The sequence below is a fragment of the Physeter macrocephalus genome, chromosome 7, assembly GCF_002837175.3.
Source record: "Physeter macrocephalus isolate SW-GA chromosome 7, ASM283717v5, whole genome shotgun sequence".
NCBI classification, from domain to species: domain Eukaryota; kingdom Metazoa; phylum Chordata; class Mammalia; order Artiodactyla; family Physeteridae; genus Physeter; species Physeter macrocephalus.
Genome location: NC_041220.1, coordinates 111,028,792 through 111,051,186, shown reverse-complemented (window position 1 = coordinate 111,051,186; position 22,395 = coordinate 111,028,792). Strand labels below are relative to the sequence as shown.

Genomic DNA, 22,395 nt, shown 5'->3' with positions numbered 1-22,395 from the left:
TAAAGTCTGTCATACAGAGTGAAGTCAGAAAGAGAAAAACAAATACCGTATGCTAACACATATATGGAATCTAAAAAAATAAAAAAAAGTGGTTCTGATGAACCTAGGGGCAGGACAGGAATAAAGACGCAGACGTAGAGAATGGACTTGAGGTCACGGGGAGGGGGAAGGGTAAGCTGGGATGAAATGAGAGAGTGACATGGACATATATACACTACCAAATGCAAAATATATAGCTAGTGGGAAGCAGCTGCATAGCACGGGGGTCAGCTTGGTGGTCACAAAGCACCACCACTTCACCACCACTAGAGGGGTGGGATAGGGAGGGTGGGACAGACACGCAAGAGGGAGGGGATATGGGGACATACGTATATGTATAACTGATTCACTTTGTGATACAGCAGAAACTAACACAACATTGTAAAGCAATTATACTCCAATAAAGATGTTAAAAAAAAAAAGAAGAAAAGAGATTATAACTGGAACAACACCTAACCAACTATCTTCTTATTGCCTTTCTCTTCTATAAGGTTATGCTTCTGACTCTCCTCCCTTCTGTATGATTGATATGGTTATTAGGGACTAGAAGCCACTCCTAATACAGGAACCAGCCATGTAAAAACTACTGGAGAACAGAAAGGCCATAGGGAAATATCGATAGAGTGAGTGACTCAGAGCAGCTCTATTCTAGGTCTTAAGGCAAAAGACTATATCCATTCTTTCTTTCATACTCAGAGGGCAAAAATTCAAAGGTCAAGAACAGAAGGTGTCCCTGGACCTAACAAAAGGAGTCTTCAGGCTAAAAGTATTTATCCTAGTTCATTAGAGTAAGAAATCACAGGTATTTGAGGACAACGGGCAGTAGAGAACATGCAATTGCCTGGATCTTCTCAGTGCAGGGAAACGTTGGTTGAAGATTTTCTATCAGGGGACATGATTAATACTAACTTAAACATTTCATTTTTCACTTTTCATAGTTCATCTTCTGTAGAACCATCTAATCACAGTTACCTACATGAGAACTGTGACCATATACCCTCAATTCAAAGTTGAAAATAACTGTAAACAAACTGGAACTCAACTTAGTAGGTGTATTTTTCACAGAGATATGGGTAAAGCAACTCTTAAATTACTGTCCATATATTCTAGGACTGAACAAATGAGCAAATACATAGGTGATATTTGGTGCTATAATTTTTACTGTTGGAAAAGGTAGATACAGATACTGAATTCAGAAAAACTAGGAAGAATCTTGTGGTATTGGATTGGAATTAGAGGTATCAGCATAAACTCATGATTTTCAATATATGTAGATAATAGACATAGATACATAGATATAGTAGATATTGATGTGTATGATTATTTATGTGTGTGTACGTAGATGTATGTATACATACAGCTATTTCCTAATGAATCTGTCTATATATACATATCTCTATTGAGAGAACCCAGAATCAATACTGTTAGCAATGAGCGTACCTAGTGCCCAAATCTTAGTTTCTAAATACTATTCTCTACTAAAAGAAACAAGGGCTCCTTGGAGAAACAGTTGATTCTAGGGCTGGGGCAGGGAAATGACAAAATGAGCCTGTAATTATTTTGTTATGCCAGAAATTAAGGACATGATCATAGAATGATTGGGGCATTTCCAAAGGATCAGGAGCCACCTTGAAGGCACCTACAGCCTGGGACAACTTGAGCACTGAAATAAATAATGACAGTGATGTATTATAACTTATTTAATAAAACAAAAATTCATGAGTCAAAAGAAGGAAAGAAAAGAAAGAAAGAAAGGGAAGAAAGAAAAAAAGGAGAAAGACTTTCTTACAGTAGAGTGGCAACTAATAAATATAGAATATGATGGAGTTGAAAAATCACTATTTTGCAACTATCACAGGCAAGAAAGCATCAAACGAATATAAATGGGTGAGTGAAAGTCTGAAAAGAAACAAGTTATTATGTAGTCTGGAGTATCTCCCCATGAACTACTTATTAATTCAGTAGAGCAAAATAGTAACATTAGAGTAGAGACACCTGGCAGACCCCACCTTAACCAAATGATTAAGGTTAACATCACTGGGCCCAAACAGACATAATATGCCTCCTGATAATGAGGCACCGAGGACACAACATCATTTCTGTGTAGTTGCTGCCAAAAATGCGTAACTTTAATCTAATCATGAGGAAACATCAGACAAATACACATTGAGAGATATTCTACAAAAAACTGGCCTGAACTCTTCAAAAAAGTCCATGGTATAAAAGACAAAGAAAGGCTGAGAAACTGTTTCACATTAAAGGAAATTAAAGAGACATGACAACTAAATGTACTACAATCTACTGAACGACAATAGTATGTACTGAATTAAATATCCTATTTTGATCACTGTACTATGGCTATATAAGAAAATGTTCTTGTTCTTAAAGGAGACAGTTAAATATTTAGAAGTGAAGAGTCATGATGTCTGCAACTTACTCCTAAAAAGTCCATTTAAAAATAAGTAATAATAATAATATTAACAATGACAACTATAAGAATGATAATGTAAATTAAATATTCAGTTCTGTTTTCATAAAACTAAATAATCCCAATTATTTTAAACTTTTAAATCTATATGAGACAAAAAAGTTGCATGGTTTAAGTAGAAATTTGGGAAGTTAAAAAAAGGATCTATAGTCTCAATCCAATTCAATTTAATAAAAAATTATTGAGGACCTATCCACAGGAGTCCTATATTTAAAGAGCTCACAGTTTATTGGAGAAGGAAAACATGCATGTAAACTAGTATAACAGAAGTATTCTATAAGTATCAAAATGAAGTATAAGAAAGTACTAAAGGAATGTTGAGAGAAAGTGATTGACTACTGACTACTACTTGACTACTCTACTACATTAGTATTATTTAACATTTACTATTTATAGTTAGGCACTGTACTGTTTTATATATTAATTCATTGAATGTACTAACAATCTCATGAGATAGGTAGTATTATTATCCCCATTCTACAGATGAGGCCATTGAGGTACTGAGAATTGTCAGTTGAGAAAACAGAGAATTCAGACATTCTCAGTAGAGAATCTGGCCATAGGTTACCTAGCTAGCTAGTAGCCCAAGTTTCAAACTCAGGCAGGCTGACTCCATAGTCCATGAAGAAGGCTTAATGAAGGAAGCAGCATTTGAGTTAATCCTTAAAAGATGATTATAATTTCAGTGGAATGGGAAGAAGAAAGAAGACTATGTAAGGCTGGAGGAAAAATAATGGTGAAGGCATGGAGACAGTAAATATAGATTGTATATGGAACAGCAAAAAGTTCAGGGGATGTTATGTAAGATGTAGGGAGAGAAATGGGTGAGAGCAGAGGATAAGAGACTAGACAGTCTTATGAAATATATTAGAGAATTAATATAACATAGTCTTTGATGGTAAAGAAGCTGATTCTTATAATATGCACCACAATCTTGATGTAACTCAATACAGTCAGTATAAGAAGTCAGTCTGTGAAACATCCAAATGAAACAAGTACCAATAATACCTTATTACAATTCAATTTCTCCTAAAACACAGTACCAGAGCACAAATCATGAAAACACATTCATAGTGACCTCTGCACCTCTATGTGAATAATTTCATTTCACAAGGATCCTATGACTATGCAATATTGAAATTGCCAGAACTGAAAACAGAACATCTAAAATGCCACAATTCTACCTTAGTTTAACAAGACTATAAACCTTTAGGAAACAGTACATGAAATGTGAGTACACCATGTAGCTTTGCTGTTATAGCTCCATCTTTGTCATAATATTTATGAAAACAAGGTGATCCAATTAAAGGGATATAATGAGTAATATATTCCACGAGCTCCATTAGCTATGCACTTCTAACCAGTAAAATGACTAGACACGAACGCTTAATGTCAACTTTGAGTTGTTAGCAGATGTAATTGAGTCCTCACATTAATAAGTGAAAATATTATTTTGCCTTCATAGTAAATTAATTATAGACAAAGCAAAGCATGTGGCACTTAAATGTTGTTTTAATTTTTAATATAAAATAATAATAAAAATATGACTTTTATTTAGTAAATTATAGATTTAACCCATTCAGAATCTATACTATAACTGAAGAGTATAGAAAATCTAATTGCACATAAAAACAAACATTTAAGCTTTGTAAAATGTCAAAAAAATTTTAAAGTAAAACATTAACAAATTCATTAGTGACTATTTTTCATATATTTAATAAAAGACAAAAATAGATTTCATTTTTATACAAATATCTTTGCAGCAGAGTTCTTAACTATCCAACATAATCTTCTTCCATTTTGGAACAATATTAAAGTATTTCCTCGATTGACAGAACAGAATTGATTAGTAAGATACAGGCAATATCAGGAAGCATCATAGAAGAAAAGGATATAAAAAGGAAGGCAAATGATTTCAAAGAGCATTTGAAAAATCAAAACATATTTGGATTAGTATAAAACTAAAGAATACATGAACAATTAAAGAAATAGAACTTTGAGCTAAAAAAAATTCTTCACCTAAAAATACCTAAAATGGCATTTAAAATTCAACAATCATCCTTTACATGTCTAACTGGACTTCTGAGAGTAAGGAAAATCCATAGGGCCTTAAAAAGGGGCAAAGGAACTAAAAAGTAGTGTAATAATCTTGAACTGACACTATAGCTCCCTGGAGGGTATTTGCTGACAATAGAGATCTAGGCTTTAACAGCAAGACAAAGAAGATAGGCTAGTCCTTGATCCCTAGCATGGTGGAGAGTAGAAACTAATATCACTACATGAAAGCAGAAACCTTGAAAAGCTATATTTGTTATGAAAAAATGCATTAAAAAGAAAAAGAGTTCTACCCAACAGCAAAGGAAGGTGAAAAAAATTAACTTTCCTGTTTAAACCTCAGTTTCAGACAGAAAAGCTGAAGGAATCTCAACCTGAAAAAATAATATGTTAAGTTCTAGTGCCTTAAGTTAAATATTTTAAGATGTCTGGCATAAACAAACATAAATCCTTTCTATGGGAATTCATTCCTATCCCAGGCCCCACAAGATTCCAAGATTTAAATAACCCAAAAAATGAATTTATAATCTAAAATTACAGAACTAATAGGGATATGAGACACCGGCAGTGAAGTCAACAGAAACAACAAACAACAGAATTAGACCTATATGGACATCAGCTATTAGAAATAATAAATACAGAATATAAAATCACTATGTTAAAATACAGAATATAAAATCACTATGTTTAAACAATCATAAAAAGAGGAAACTGAAACATGAACAAGGAAAAGTTTATTATCAAAACAAACCAAATATAGTTTTTAGCAATAAAAATATTATTTAACTAAAAATCTAACTATCAAAATATTTTTTCAAACAATATTTTAAACAATTGGCAATGATTATGAACTGGTTATTAGATGATGAAGGAATTTTTGTTGATTCTTATAAAGTGTGATAATGACATGATTATTTAAGATGTCAATATTTTTTAGATGTGTGTACTATAGTATGACATGTTATCTGGGATATGCTTCAAAATACTTCAGCAAAGAAAAAAAAAAGGAACAGATGAAGCAGTGTAGGAAAATATGAGAAATATTAAATCAGAGCAATGTGTATATGTAAAATTTTGTAATAAAAATAAAATGAAAACTCAGTGGATAGTATGATCAGAATATTAGATATAGCCAAAGAGAGAACTAGAGAACTAGAAGATGGATCTGAAGAGGGTATCCAGATTATGAGTAAAATTTAAAGATTAAAAAAAAAAAACAACCTTACCTTCCTTTGGGCTCACTGCTGCAGGAAGAGTATCCCAATCAAGGGTCCAAGTAGGGCAAGGGTGGGGAGAAAACATCACTTCAATGCCTTTTTCCTAGAAAAGGAGATAGGCCCTTTCCAAATTAATAAATTAATAAAATCCTGTTATGTTCTAGAAGACCAAATTTCTATTTTCTATACTGGCAAGGAGGGACACAGATTTTAATAATCATCAAGTATTCCTCAGAATATTTAGTTACATAAGAAATATATGTTGAGTTTCTTAACAGCACGGTTACTTTCATATTAAATTATTATTAAATTTCCTATTTAAATTATTACCTGAAGTGACACAGAAGTAATAAGCTACTTAGAAATATTGCATGTCAAAGAGAAAAGTCACCTGAGAATAAAAGTTTTGTCAAAAACAATCCACATAATCAAAACTGACTCTGCATATGTCTATCAAGTTCTGTCTTGGATTATACAAAAATTGCCACAGCCTAGGAGCTATATTTACAGAACCAAAAAGTCCCTACTTTAACATTCACCCCAAAATATCATCCATACTAGTCTTTTACAAGTACCTACAAAGTCTCTAGAAAAGGATCCCTTTGTTTTAACCAAATAGTTCCCAACATTGTTTTTCCACCATTTAAAAAAATGATCATCCCTCTTCCATATATAAAACAATTCTCAGGTTCCTTCCTCATGTTAAAAGTTATACATTTATTTATTTGATCTACAGACAGTGGCATGGCATACACATGGATTCCCAGAACGTTTCCAATCACATTCTGTGTCCACAGCCTACAGGATAGATATCCATGGTTCTGGAATTTTTTTTATCTGCAGGAATATCCTATTCAAAAGAAAAATCCCTGAGAATCTATCATTAACCCCTTTGTATCGGTTAGTTCGTGAGATTACTTTCCATTATGAACACTAGCTGAATCTCAGTGCCAAAGGAAATAGTAAAAGATTCTTTTGTTGGGGTAGAGATATAGCTACAAGTATAGAGGTCTAGAGTACTTACCTCCTCCAGAAAGATAAACACATCTGTCTGACATCTTCTACCTCTCTCCTATCTCCCTTAGACTAGTCTAGCCATATTGAACTTCCCACTATTCCTCATTTCACCACACTTATTCCTAACTTAGAGTCTTCCATAAAATACAATTATATTGAGATATAATTTCTATGCCATAAAAATCTGTCCCTTTACGGCATACAATACAATGGTTTTAAAAATATTCACAGTTGTGTATCACCACTGTCTAATTTGAGAACATTTTCATCACCTCAAAAAGATGTCTCATACCCATTAGCAGACACTCTCCATTCTCTCCCCAAAGCTCCCTGCTCTAGGCAGCTACTGATCCACTTTCTGTCTCTGTAGATTTGCTCAGGGTCTTCTTACTAGCTGGATCCTCTGACTAGAACACTTCTTCCAAATCTTCAAATGTTCATTCAGGTCATTTGCTCAATGTATTCACCTAGTCAGATAAGCCTTCCTGACCACCTTATCTAAAAAATGATCCTGACTTCAATCATCTGCACCCCCCTCAGCCCACATTATTTTTTTATAGCATTTATCAATACCTAATGTGTTATACATTTATTTGTGGTTTTTCTTTATTTACCTCCCCCACCAGAATGTAAGCTCCATGAAGGCAGTCCAATTTGTTCTTCATACATCCAACATTCAGAACAATGTCTGGTGTTTAGTAGACACATGTACATTTTTTGACTGGATAAATAAATAAATTTAAAACCTCTAGAGAATAAGGGAAATTTTGGAGGCAAGATTGTGTGTAAGAAAACAGAAGGAAAAAAAGGCGAGATGTGAGCGTTCCTAAGAAAAACTTTCCTACTTTACACATTGGCTTAGGGCCAATTTCATGTGTCCTCACTGCAATTGGCAAAAAAGAAAAAAAAAAAAGAAAAAACACAAAAAACACACAAAAAATCCCTGACTATAAAGAAATGAAAAGTCACAGTATAAAAAAGTTAATACATTCATAGAATATGTTAATTTGATATAATATTGTCTTTCAAATATATGACAATAGCGAAACTCATAAGTAGCAAAAACAATGCCCCATTAAAAAGGAAAATGTTACTATGGTGAACTTCTTTAATAAGGTTGGAAAAGTGAAAAAGAAGAAAAAAAAAGAAAATGTATTGTATCCAATATATACTATCAAGTTAGAATTACATGAAAATTGAAATTATTACTTTTTAGATCTGAACATTCCATTCTTATAAAATTGCAGATGTGATGTCCTAGTCAACTTTTATACAATCGTAAAATTTAAAATCAGAAATGACTCGTACAGAATGTGTACTACACTCTCCTAATTTATAAAAGGAGAAATTGAGACCCTATGGTTAAGTGACTTACTGAAGGTAATAATGTTAGCTTGACTACAAAGCTGGGACTAGAACCCAAGTCACCTGGTCTCTAGCATAGCCTTCCCATGGACTGTTCCCAAGCCAATGACTGAGAGTCTCAGTCTCAGAGACTGAGTGGCAGACCATTTTTGAGAAATATGGAACTCTCTGACACATGACTCAGGCTCAAGGATTCCCCACTAGCTTGACAAAACTTTCTTAGAACTGCAATGAAGTCTGACTTTTCTGACCCAACCTTCCTTCCTTTCCCATTTTCACATGCAGGGATCAAAACTGCACCGTGTTCTGACGGCTCCCACAGCCTCCTCTGGCTCCGTCCCCACTTTCCCTCACAGATGTTTCCCTCAGTATACCTCTTGCCCATCTAACCTCATCTTGGAGTTTGCTTCTGGAGGACCTGAACTAACACATCCCCTGTAAATTAAAAATTCAGGATTCCTTTATATTTTTTATATTATTACAAAAGGGCTTATTTTTATAATTTTTTAATTGTCCATATGTATTTTATTATATTTTAAATTGGGGTACAGTTGTTTTACAATGTTGTGTTAGTTTCTACTGTACAATTGTTTATTAACTTTTTTCTGAATTTAAATTTTAGTCACCTGTCTCTTTTTTATAAATATTTTTAAATGTATCAGATGCAAATGTCTTTCCTAACGTCATTTTATTGCTAGAAAAGCACAGGTAGAAAAGTTTGAATTACCAATCTTTTTTTCAAGACTGCATAAGTATGAATTAAAATAAAAGCACAGATTTTTGGTTTGTTGAAATTTTTAAAATTAGTATTTTAATACAAGAGTACTCTCCTGACAATTATTTTTTAAAAAACACTCAGGAGGTAAACAAGAGATCGCTGAGCAGTATAACCATCTGATCAAGACACATCAAACTTTGGACCTGGTTTGATATCTTCTATAATCAACTGTACCATCTGTTTCATTGTTTCATCACTAGGCTAACAAAGCTTAGCTGAAGCGATAAGGGGCTGGTGTCACTACTAAAATCTTCTGCTTTTTTAAATCAGCAAACTTTCTGTTAACTATAGAACTCAAATACTTCCTAACGCAAGTAGAAAAATATAATGATTTTCTTTCCAATACAATTCAGATGACTAGCTCAAATTACTTCATGAATTTTCTATTGGAATAAATCTTCAAACAGTCTAAGTTAAAAGCAAAACATTTTTGCAGATTGTTTTGAATGATAGAGAAAAGAAAGCCTATTGGTGAAAACTTTTACACTTAGTACTACTAGAAACAAATTATGCTGCAAAGAGAGAAATATAAATCATGTGCTCTTATTACATAAAAAGTCATAAAATCAAAGAAAAAAGTAAAAACAGAATTCAAAGAATTCAAAAATCTTAAATTTAGACAAAACCTTGGAAAATATATTGCGATAATCATCTTCATATTTCTTTAATTCAAATCATCAAAATTAAGAAACTGAGAAACCAGTACCTTGCAACAGAAAAACATCAGGTTAAAACAATAAACTTGACCAGGTGTGATATGACTTTGGCGTCTCGAATATAAAAACAAAAAATTCTGAGAAAAATACTCTTAAAAATATATATTCTGACTTGTTTGGCTCCAAAGACACATAATATTAAAAATCTTCAATTTACTATATTTCACTTAAATCCAAAGACTAACAGAAATATTAATTGGTCAAGAGAGATATAAATAAAATTTATAAAATGTTAAAACAAAAATGTTATACAAGTTGGGGTAAAATGCTCAGCAACTTTATCACATGGAATCTTTCAAACAAAATTTTAATAAAAACAATTTAATTACCATTAACTTAGTCATAGTGGGTCTTGGTCCTCCTATAAATGAAGGATCATTTTGCTCCTCTACACATGGGACCTCATCTAAGCTTGGTTGCTGTTCATTCGAGGTGGTCTGTAATTCTGGTAAATTGAGAAATTGGATCCCACACTGAGAAGCTGTTGTTTTTACTCTTGGCACTTCCTGAATTCTCTGGTACCAGGCAGCCAGCAGTGGAAATTCTACCAGCTTTTCAGAAAGTTTCTTGCAGATAATTACCTAGGCAATTACAAAAAACAAAACATATTATTATATATTTTTTGTTTGTTATAAGAGCTGATTGAGGTAACTTTACATACCATAAAACTCACACATTTAAAGAATGAGTTTTAGTAAATTTATACAGTTGCACAACCACCACCATAATCCAGTACCATTACGCTCAATGTCACACCAAAAAGTTCCCTTGTGACCATTTGCAATCAGTCTCTGCTCCACAGTCAGTTGCAGGCAATCAATGATCTGCTTTTCATGTGTATAACTCTGCCTTTTCTAAAATTTCATATATTTAAATGGAATCACAAAATGTGGCTTTTTTCACTTAGCAATGTGATTTTGAGATTGATCCATGTAGTTGCATTTATCAGTAGTTTGTTTCTGTTTATTATGATGCAGCATTTAAAGTAAGGCTTTTATTTATTCAAATTAGAAGCATTTGAAACCATTACTCCTGATGTAAATTAATGTTTATTTTCTCTTGGTCAGATGCTTTCTCTCCAGCACCACCACCAAAGTTCAATTTCTTTAAAAATTAGAATGTTCTTGCTTCTTTGTGAGACACTGAACATTGTTTCCATAGAAACAGTTATAATGCTACAAACAGATTATGACTTATGAACAGATAAAATGAAAAGGTCAAGTCAAAGAAAATCTCTACAAATATATCTAGCAATAATCAGTGCCAAAACAGGAGCCAGAAAGGATGAAAATTAATGAAAAATTTCACACATATATAGTCTATTTTAACTGGACTTTAAGGTTAAATAAGAATTGATTATAAGAACAGGGTTTATGTCTAATTCTCTTTGTATACTACAAGCGCTTAAAACACTGCCTTGCAAAAAATACTCTGAGTGAATGAACAAATGATCAAGAAACCTTTTATTGAGCTCAAAGAATAATCCCCTAAATCAGTGTTTTTCAAACTGCTGCTTACAACCCATTAGGAGATTTAAAAATCAATTAAAAAAAATTTTTTTTAATGAAATTAAATAGAAAATATCAGAGTACATAGCATGTAGTAAGGTGGGTTATTTTCTGTTTATATATCTATATTTATATATATAATATAAAGATGTATATTTGTATGCTCAGTCACCTTGTAAAATGCATTATTTACTGTGAAAAGTAAAAAAGTTTGAAAAATACTGTCTAAATGGTACTCTGGGAGCCAAAAAGTTTCTAATTCTCAACAAAATACTTAATTGCCTGGAAACAGATTATGTGCTATGGGAATTGAGCTTTAAGCCATGATAAATTAATCAAATAAGAAATTTCTCATTTCTTCACCTTTCCTTTACTCCCCTTGGTAGTGATTTATTCTTACTTGTTAGACGCATATGACATCTTTCCCTCCTTTTGAAAATAAGTTGTGATTAAACAACAATAATTCATGTTTAAAAAATTTGAGGAGTTTTACTCTGCATGACAGGTCATCCCATTTAATCAATATGCCAGGCTGCTCTGCTAATATCCAGACAGCTCAGGAGGTACAGCACCACATTCATTAATTACACTTGAGAAGATATATTTAAGGATGAGGCTAATGTTAAACGTGTGAAATGAAAATTAAATTTGTTCCTAAGAAATGATTTTTAAAAGATGTTACCTGGCTGATAAGATCAAAACATTAAAAATACCAGAGTTACTTAAGGACAAGAAAATAATTTATTCTCAAAATATTGGTAAAAAATTGCTATCAAGACTACAAACTGGGGCTTCCCCGGTGGCGCAGTGGTTGAGAGTCCGCCTGCCGATGCAGGGGACACGGGTTCGTGCCCCGGTCCGGGAAGATCCCACATGCCGCGGAGCGGCTGGGCCCGTGAGCCATGGCCGCTGAGCCAAGACTACAAACTGAAATCCTGGTGGCTTTGTATTTAATTATAGCAAGAGGCAGAAAAACTTGTATGAATAAAAAGAGAAGCAAGATATTACACCTATCCAAAAGATCTCCTCCTCTGCATTACTTTCCAATCACTTATTATATAAAATATTTTGTAATTCTTTTATGTCATTTCCTCAGTCATGTCTACCCTTTCAAAAACACATCATAACCAACAAATGTTTAGGTGAGCAGTGTAAGCAGTATAAAAAATAGTAAACAACCTGTCTAAATGGAAATATAATCCCAGTTCATGGTCTTTTCTTACCATCTAGAACTGGTGAGTTAAAACTGAAAATTCTTAAGGACCTAAGGAATAGGACAGGGGATGGAAAATATAAATTAACTGTGGCGTCCATAATTTTTGCAATAAGCCAGCCAGTAGTGAGATTCCCATTTTATTCTCAATTTTATGTCAATGGGAACAGTGAAAGAGGTACTTAACATAGGTATTTTTGCTCAAAAATCAATTTCTACAATGATTTTACTTTAGTAATAAATGCATCATACTTTTAAAAAACTAAATTCAAAGCATTAGAAGTTAAAATGTATTAAGTTAAATCATAAATGTTCAAGTTACAAAAATATTTCATAAAATGTCAACTTCTCTGTCTTCCAGGAGTAGAATAACCTTTTAAATAGTTCTATCAAAGTGTACCTGTTTAGTAGCAGTAACTTAAAAATAACTATAAAATTTTCTGGTATCAGAGAGAAGCAAGATTTTGCCTTAGTATGGTTATTCATTGTTATTTCTCTTATCTGCTTCCTATTCTGTGTACTAGAAGGTTCTAGCAAATAAATTAAAGGGAGGGCGGAATCATAAGATACATTTTCATTTATTCTTTTTTAATCCATTCCTGAAACTTTCCAGAGGAGAGGATTTTATCAGGCACCTTCCAGGAAGAAGTGTTGGGCTATCAGTGGCTAACTTTGAAAACTAACGTCCTATGAAGAGGAAGAGAAGCTTGGAGCAGAGGTTTAGATATAACACCTCAGCCTCTCTCCCTGCTGTTGTTTTGCATATTTGGCTTTATTCTGTTTAGCAAAACTGGGTATTTTCCCTAACTCTTCTAATTTTGACCTCTGGTATACCAAACTTTGAATTAGCAAAATTGACTGCTCTTTCATATTCTTGAACTTATTCCTGTGGCTAAATACTTTGGCCCTAGATTCAACTCCATGTTTCTGATCCAAACCTAGTAACTTGAACTTCATTCCTGATCATGAACTTGATCTTAATTCTGATCATTTGGACCACTACTCCATTACCTCAATGTGTGTTAATACAAGTATAAAGGCTCAGCATCATAGCCACCATCTGAACTAAAATGGCTGCTTCAAAACCCAAGATGACTTACAAGAGGAAAATAAATACAACAGAAATAACATCAAAGCATTGGCCAAGAAAGATTAACTCCTGAAAGAAAATGTGATGATCTAGGAAAAATACAAACAAACAAAGGAAAATATTTAGAGAATTAGTTTACATAATGTCAAAAGAGAAGAATTTAATCAGAGAATACATGTAATAAAAAACTTTTCTGCTATTTTAAACTGAGATGAAAACAGAGTTCCTTAGTTGTATCAATATTAGGTAGATTTACTCAGCAGTGGTCAGGCTGATGTCCCACCTGACTGAAGGGGGAAAAAATCCTCTCAATTAGGAACACCTCCACCTCAATTGATCCTCAACAGGTAAACAGTATTTAAATTAAGCTAAAATTAAATGCAATTTAGCTGAAGATGGATGTCTGGATAATGATCTAAAAATAACCTTTATGCAAGTGAATCCAATTTTTTATGTTTTGTTGCCTTTGAAAGCAAATAATCAAGTCTTCTCTATCACCTTGTTTGATTTTCTTTGTAGCACTTACCATTATTTAAATATGTATTACTTATTTGTCTACGTGTTCATTTCTATCTTCCCTATTCTTTTATTTCTATTAGAAAATTAACTCCATAAGGGCTGGGACCATTTCTGTCTTGTTCATCACTGTATTCCTAGTGCATACAACAGGGCATGACATATACAGTAGGCTTTCAATAAATTTCTCAAATGAATGAATTAATGGTTGTGCCACTTTGATTTGATTTTTATGAAATTAGGAACAAATAGTTATCCAAGGAGACCAAGAAGCCATGAATACCAACAGTATTTCCTAATATGTACCAAATGACTGCTCTAATGACTGAAGTCAGTAATAACAGCAGAGGTGGGGGATTGGGGGCAGTCAGGGACAAGAGAATTTAGAAATCGTTTGACTACGAAAAAGAAAAAATCTACATTTTTCTCCCCATCCAGCCTCATGGACAATATGAATACACATGACACTTACAATACTAAGCAACATCTAAACGATTCCTAGATCTCTTGTTCTCACATCCTTTGATTCTGAAGTCATGTTGGTTTCTAATCTTGTTTTGTTTACATTTTAAAGAAAAATGTTCTTTAAGAAAATGCCAATTGATTAATGCCACCTAACTTATTAGTGAAGCCTGGTCCCCAAATATATAGATTTTCGTTAGAAATCTTTTCTTATCTGTCAGTAGAGATGCCTGAAGTGTTGGTGATATATAATCAAAATGAAATCTGATATCTGATTCCTTAGTAAGGGAAAGGGTGAAATGCTTCAAAGTGAGAAAAATGCAGTTCTGGAAAACCAACTGGAAAGCTGCAGAGAACTCTAGCTTCCCATGTTCACTCTGATACTACTTTTACCTTGTCCTTTTTCCCTCCACAGAGAGAAAAAAAATACATACATAGGTACATTTATATATGTATGTATATAAATATGTATATATGTACACACACATATATATATATACACACACACACATATACATATATGTGTACCTGAACTGAAAAAGGAAACTTTCCATATATAATCTCCCACAGCATTGAATAGTACTGCCAGCTATGTAACATAACAGAGATGAGGGTAAAATATTTCTGATTTAAAAATATCTAACATAATGAAATTAGCATTTGAAGAGACTACATAATTATAAAATATAGCTGACAAGACTTTTTAGTATTTTAATACTGGAACCTCTAGTATTAGAAGGTGATCACCACAGCATTTTATAATTAATAATCATAACAAATGCTAATGTTTTAGCAACTCAAAACTAAAAGTCATAATAATTACTAACGTGTATTAAAAGCAACTATGTGCCAAACATCGTTCACACTTTACACAAATTGTCATTTATTCCTCACACTGATCCTGTTAGATGGGCACTATTATCATCTCTATTTTACATATAAGAAAACAGAGACAGATATTAATAACTTGCCCAGGAGCATAATGGTATTAAGAAATGAAATAGGGATTCAAACGTGGGCAGTTTATAGACTGAAACATACAGCAATGTATCCACTCCTGATAAACCTTACCAAAAAATGATGGATACAGGGCAAGAGCACAATATCTGCCAAAGTGAAGTACAGGCCTTCTACAAACACATGGTCCAGAGGTGGAAGGTCAGAGGCTTTCGCTTTTCTGACGTGAGCAGGCTCCCTGTTGGCAGGAGCTGATTCCTCATGTACTGTGAGCTTTGAAAATGCCACTCTCAGTTCCAGGCTCGCCGACGAAGAGTCCACCTCTTCAGATGTTTCCTGTCTGTGGACCTTGCTCTTCGTTTCTTCCTTAGCAAGGGAAGGCCTAACCCCAGCAGCCTTCTGCTGCTTCAGCTTCTGCCGCCGGAGTTTGTCATCATTATGTACCCTAACGGGCTCACTAAGCTTCTTCTCAAGCACTAGTATTTCGGCAGGGATAGTTGGGGGCTGGTCAGAAGATTCTTTGAGAAAATTCTCAATAGCTAAAGGGATGGTAAGTTCACATAGCCTGGTCCACTGACTAACCTGCAAAACAAAACATGAAATGAAAGGATTCTTTACTTTCAACATAGCTTGAAGAAAAATAACTTTCTATTGGGAAATAAGACTGGTTTAGAGAATTTAAGTCTTGAGGTAAAGCATCTCTGGGCTAGGCTTTTACGCTATATCAAGAGACATTACAGTGCTTCAGAAGTGATAACATTAAACAATGGAGGTTCAGCATTCCTGTATCTGGAATATATGCTATTCTCCTGTGTCCACTTACCGAATAAATCTTCACTTCCCAAAGCCTTTAAAGTACACTCCCCCTAAAAAAGCTGGGTTTCCGAAACACTGCTACTTTGAGCTCCTGTTCATATGTAAAATCCCCTTTAAAAATCCTCAACGTAATTAAAAGGTAAAGAAAAAAAAAAAGAGAAATCTTCCCCTAAAAATAATGTCTCTGAACCTCATAAATTAAATCTTAAATTCTTATCTTCCAATACTGCGCTGAAATATCGGTATACGTGAAGGGCTATTTTAACTCTTTCATTGGTTACTGTAGCTTTTTTAAAGTAAATTAAATTTCATTTTCCAACAGAAACTTCAAATAAATATTCAAGTGAATGTGTTGTCACTTATGGCTTTAAATAACAGAAAAGAGACATTATACTTACTTCAGCACAGGCTTTCAAGCAAGTCTTCTTAAAACCCAGAAGTTCCAAAATTTCCTTCTTTGAGGGGTCTGCTTCATATGATTTCTGGATTATGTGTCTCAGAACAACAGCAAGTCCTGCTCTACAGAAATTGTCTGGTCTTTCTACTACTGCAGGTAAACAGCAATTCTGGACTATTGGTGGAAGCTCTTGTCTTGAAATAATCTGTATTTCAACATCCTCAGACAGTACATTTTTAAGTAGTGAAATACCTGTGCTTTCTCCAGTGAGAACTAAGCAAACTTTAAAGATTTTGCAGTCACAGTATGATAACAAAAATAAAGTTATAGATGTATGAAGAGGAAAGATGCACCCTTCTTTTTGGTGAGAAAAGTCCAAGTATAGATATTCTTCTGTAAGACTTTTCTTAATGCCTTTCATTTTCTTCTTTCATTGGGTTACCTGAAGCATAAATTGAAGTGGTTATAGGTCTTAGAATATAGCAATTGCGAAGCTAAAATAAAAGATGAACATTTTAAAAACATTTTCTAGAAATCAGCAGGGATTTGTGATAGATATGATTCTACAAGAATTGGTTCTTGGAATGAATAAATGGCTTCCAAAAGAAAGATTCCTACCCTGTCCAATTAACTAGTCTTAAGGGTGATTTTATATCCAACTCCTTTAAAAAGAGCATACCTCAAGTGCTTTGCAATAGAATTCTCCCAGTCAAGTATTGATACTTTGGGGTCTCACTACAGGTGAGAACAAAAGATGAATAGAATGGGACATAAGAAATAACCAAGAATACCTAGAGTTGTCTGGGGATAATAGCTCTGAGAAGCTTGATGATGCTGGTCCTTCCATACTGCTTGTTTTATGCCCCTAAAATATAATAATTGAGGGGGGGGATATATTCATTCTCTCACAAGAAATGGATTCTCCTAAAGTGGATTTTGATATGTGATGAGCTATTGTATGCTGAATCACAATAGAAAAAAATATTTGAAATTCTCCATAACTTAGTTGTCGATAACTGAGATATCTCAAAGTTAACATGTCTAAAATCAAGTTCCTTATTCTCTCCCTACCCCCAAAACCTGTTCCTCATGTATCTTCCCCATTTCAGTTAATGGAACACTATCCTTCTAGCTCTTCAGGCCAAAAACCTGGACAATCATTTTAAATTACTCTTTTCTTTCACACCCCCATAACTAATCCATTAAAAATTTATTTTGGCACTACATTCAATATATACTTAGAATCTGATTATTTCATTCCATCTTCATTGCTTCCACTGTGATCCAAGCCACCATCACCTTTCTTCTTAATTATAGCAATTGCTTCCTAACTCTGCTTTCCATCCTCTAGTCTATTCTCAACAGAGTAGCAAAAATGATACTGTTAAAAATGAAATAAAATCATGTCACTTCTCTGCTCAAGTGCTCTAATGTCTTCCCATCCTACTCAGAGAAAAGGCAAAGCTCCTTCAATGGTCTACAAAGATCTCCTTGGTCTAATTCTCTTTGTCTCTTTGTCCATCTCATCAGCTCTCATCTTCACTCACTGCTTCAGCAAAAGTGGCTTGTTGTTCCTCTAAATCACTAGGTACATTCCCACCTCAGTGCCTTGGCACTTGATATTTCTAGTGCCTAGATCACATCCATACCTCCTTTAAGTACCTACTCAAATATCAACTTTTTGAGATGTTCCCTGGCTACTGTATTCAACTTGTGAACCCCAACTCCCACTTTCCCTGAAAAAACATTTCCATCCCCTTCTATGCTTTTCTTCACAGCATTTATTACTACTGTAACATACTACATTATCTGTTTTGGTCTTAGCCCAATAGAATGTTCCATGAGAGTACAAATTTTATTTTATTCACTGCTATGCTAAAACAGGGCCTGCTATATGTATATGTGTGTATCTATATACATATATATGTATACACACATATATATACATGTATACACACATATATATACATGTATATATATGTGTGTATACATATATATGTATATATATATATATATATATATATAGTCAAGAAATATTGAGTGAATGCATGGACGAATAGACATGTTGGTTATTTTAAAGATGCAAACATATACAACCTTGTGGTCAAATTATTGATGGGTATTTTCAAGTCACAATCCTTAAGACTTTTGTCAATTATGATTTTTTGTTTGATTTCTACATTTCTTGGGTCTAAAATTCCCATGTTCTAATACATAAATCAAAATTCCAAAACTGACACTAGATGGCACTCTTTAAAAGCATTCGCCATGTAACAGGAAGATGGTATATTGGAGAAAAAATTATTTTAAATTATTAAAAAATTATGTTAAAAGCCTTTAAAAAGTACACGTGAAACTCTTTCTTTTAAGTGTCTTTGAAATATTAGTGTACCTGAATTTTAGGGTCCTAAAATTTACTAAATTTCCTTTATATTCTAAATTCCTTAGATTTTTTTTTTAAGCAAAAGCAAAATAGTTAAGTACTCTTTAATCATCTTGGTCCTCAACTTTTTTATTAAAGGGCTAATAATCCATTATAACAAAGGGATCTAGTTATTAAAGTACTGTCGTGGAAAACTTCTTGATAATGCAAGTGATCACCAGTGTTTTATCTTATACTTCTTTTGTTAAAACATAACAGATCTGCACCATGGTTTGTTACTTATTTAAAAGATTATCTACGGGAAAATTATTTCATGTAATTTAAAAGCAACAACCCTTTAACCCATGGAAACCATTTTCTCCCTGAGCTAACTTAATTACCTTTTGGATTTTTTTTTTTTCCCCACCTAGAGCTGATTTTAAAACATAATATTAAAGGGCATTTGTTAAAGCTCACAGGCAAAAGAAACCAACATTTTGTAGAAAATCGATAGTCTCTCTGTAGTTTATCCCTATATATCTATTGCTGATTAATTTACCAATCCTCTTAACTCTCTTTGTTGACAGTGGGATGCTATAAAGAAGATCCCTAAATGTTTCCCCAAGAAGCAGATTTGAAAGAAAACATAATCGATTTCCTCATTTGCCCAGCAGTCTAGGAAATAGTAATTAGAGACTAGTCCTGCTAACACTTTAAAAAAAAAAAAAACCACACAAACAAAAAACTAAAAACAACATCATACTATTTTACAGCTTTTGATTTAGGATATAAAGAAACATTTTTTTTAAAATTAGAGTACATGTATATTTGCCACTTCCCGAAGCACATAACCTTGAGAATTAACTTTTACACATTCTATAAACTTTTTTTGCTGTGAGCACTTAATAAATGCTAAATGTCAACAAAATAGTATAGCAATAATCTGCCCTTGGAGATATCTAAAAATTAATGAGATGCCTAAGAGAAAATGCAAAGTACTGTTGATTCTTTTTAAAGATTTTTTTTTTTTGATGTGGACCATTTTTAAAGTCTTTATTGAATTTGTTACAATATTGCTTCTGTTTTAAGTTTTGGTTTTTTGGCCACGAGGCATGTGGGATCTTAGCTCCTGGACCAGGAATCGAACCAGCACTCCCTGCATTGGAAGGTGAAGTCTTAACCACTGGCCCGACAGGGAAGTCCCAGTACTGTTGACTCTTAACATAATTTATTTCTTTAAATATAGATGTTGGGTTATTTTTTTTCTTCACCTTGAAGATTAAAAATGTTACTTAATGATCTTAGAGTTAAAAAAAAAATTACTCGGGGCTTCCCTGGTGGCGCAGTGGTTGAGAGCCCGCCTGCCGATGCAGGGAATACGGGTTCGTGCCCCGGTCCGGGAGGATCCCACATGCCGCGGAGCCGGTAGGCCCGTGAGCCATGGCCGCTGAGCTTGCGCGTCCGGAGCCTGTGCTCCGCAATGGGAGAGGCCACAACAGTGAGAGGCCCGCGTACCGCAAAAAAAAAAAAAAAAAAAAAAAAAAATTACTCTCCCTGGGCAATTTCTCCACATTAAATACTACTGTAATTTCAAAAATAAATATAAAGTATTAGCAAACCTGTACAAATTTGATATCTGTTTTTGGCTTGTACTATGTCTTTAATTTTTCAAGAAAGTAGAACACAGTTTTTGCTTAAAGTCTGAAAATACCCTCCAAAGAAACCTTTTTTTTTCTTCTTCTCCATTTCTACTTAGAGAATTCCTTATTTTATTACTTTTTATGTCATGAGCTTTAAAAAAAGGTAGGTGCTGTAGAATCATCCTCTGGGTCTCCAACACACGGAGCTGGGGGCATAGCTCTTGTTAGTCCAGACTACATTCCTGCCAAGCACAGAAGTGCTGTATGTCATTTGCTCTTTCTCAGCTTTGACAGGTGCCACACTGCAACTATTCCTGTGATGGAGTGAGAAAGCAGCAGACAACACCACAAACTTGAGATGCTGAACAGAGCTGATGGAGTGTGCATCTCCTCCCTGGAAAGGCCAGCTTGCTTGGGAATGTTGCAGAGGGAATAAAAACAGGTAAAAAGAAAATACTTAAGCCTTGGTTTCATTATTTGGGAATCTTTAAAGATATTTTTAAACAAACGAAGTAGTCACAGGTTTAATTAGGAATTTAATCTTTTTTTTTCATTCTCATTCCAATTAATATATCTTGGTGTTGATAAAATGAAACATTTCACACATGAAAGGGGAAATGAGTTTTATAGGTGTTTTCTTATCTAAAACCATTTTACTACTTTACTCCTTGCATATGCATATAGAGAGAGAAAGAAAAAAATACCATAAATAAGTATGAAAGTAAGCATACTTCTCTGGAAGCTGGAAAAATAGTTTAAAACTTGTGCTCAAAATTCAAGTCTGGATCTATGGCAACTAAATATTACATAATAGATAAATAAGTTATATATTATATATAAAGACCAAAAAGTACACAACTGCAACTAAATATTAACCAGTTGATTGGTTTTTTTTAAATAAGAAATTATCACTGGGCCTGGGATTTGATAGGAGCTTAATAAATGTTAAATGAACAAAGAATACAACTCTAAATAATATTATGTACATTTTATTGTCCACCAGCTATATGCTAAGCACACAGATCTTTTGTGCACTACTTCAATCCTAATAATCCTTAAAAGTACATTTTACTCCCACTACATAGATAATAACTGTACTTCAATCCAAAAGCATTATTTGAATCTATAAAGGGATCTTATTGGAAAACATTAAGGAATAGGTATTTTTCTAACATAAATAGCACTAACTTTATAAACTTCATAAATTGAAGCATATTGCAATTTTATTACAGCAACAATTTCACTGGAGTGAAAATCACCAGAAATTATGTTATTCTAAGCAACTGTCCTTGATAAAAACCTCCATGCTAAAGGCAGAGTTATTTGACAATTCTCAGCACTGGATTAAGTTTTTTGATAGTTCCTTCCTAATTCCCTTTATTGGATCCTCCTCAGACCTCTCAGTGACCTGTAGCTCAGTACTTTACCCTATTCTCAACTTACACTCACCCCTTTGATTACTAGCTTTCAAAATTTAATCATGCCACACAATAAGAAATAAACCTTATAATGAAAGTCATTATACACTGAATAATACTGAAACAAAAGAATCACCAAGAAATATCCTACCACATGAGATATAACTGACAGTTCACTCTGCTTTTTCTTTCTTCCTCTTCTTCTCCAGGGTTGTTTTATTGTTTTTTTTTAATTTTTTTTTTTTTTGTTTTGTTTGCGGTACGCGGGCCTCTCACTGTTGTGGTCTCTCCCGTTGCGGAGCACAGGCTCCGGACGCGCAGGCTCAGCGGCCATGGCTCAC

General features: G+C 33.7%; 1 protein-coding gene across 2 annotated transcripts in view; it reads right to left on the bottom strand.

The window, feature by feature from the left end:
- GSTCD (glutathione S-transferase C-terminal domain containing) overlaps positions 1–22,395 on the bottom strand; it is a 134,380-nt gene that overhangs the window by 108,127 nt on the left and 3,858 nt on the right. For both annotated transcript variants that reach the window (XM_024119337.3, XM_028492148.2), the window contains exons 2-5: positions 16,636–17,076; positions 15,536–16,003; positions 10,005–10,256; positions 5,809–5,902 (exon numbers count right to left, since the gene is read on the bottom strand). In XM_024119337.3, the coding sequence (XP_023975105.1) occupies positions 5,809–5,902; positions 10,005–10,256; positions 15,536–16,003; positions 16,636–17,055 (1,234 nt within the window). In that variant the 5' untranslated portion in view covers positions 17,056–17,076. The remainder of the gene's footprint in view (positions 1–5,808; positions 5,903–10,004; positions 10,257–15,535; positions 16,004–16,635; positions 17,077–22,395) is intronic.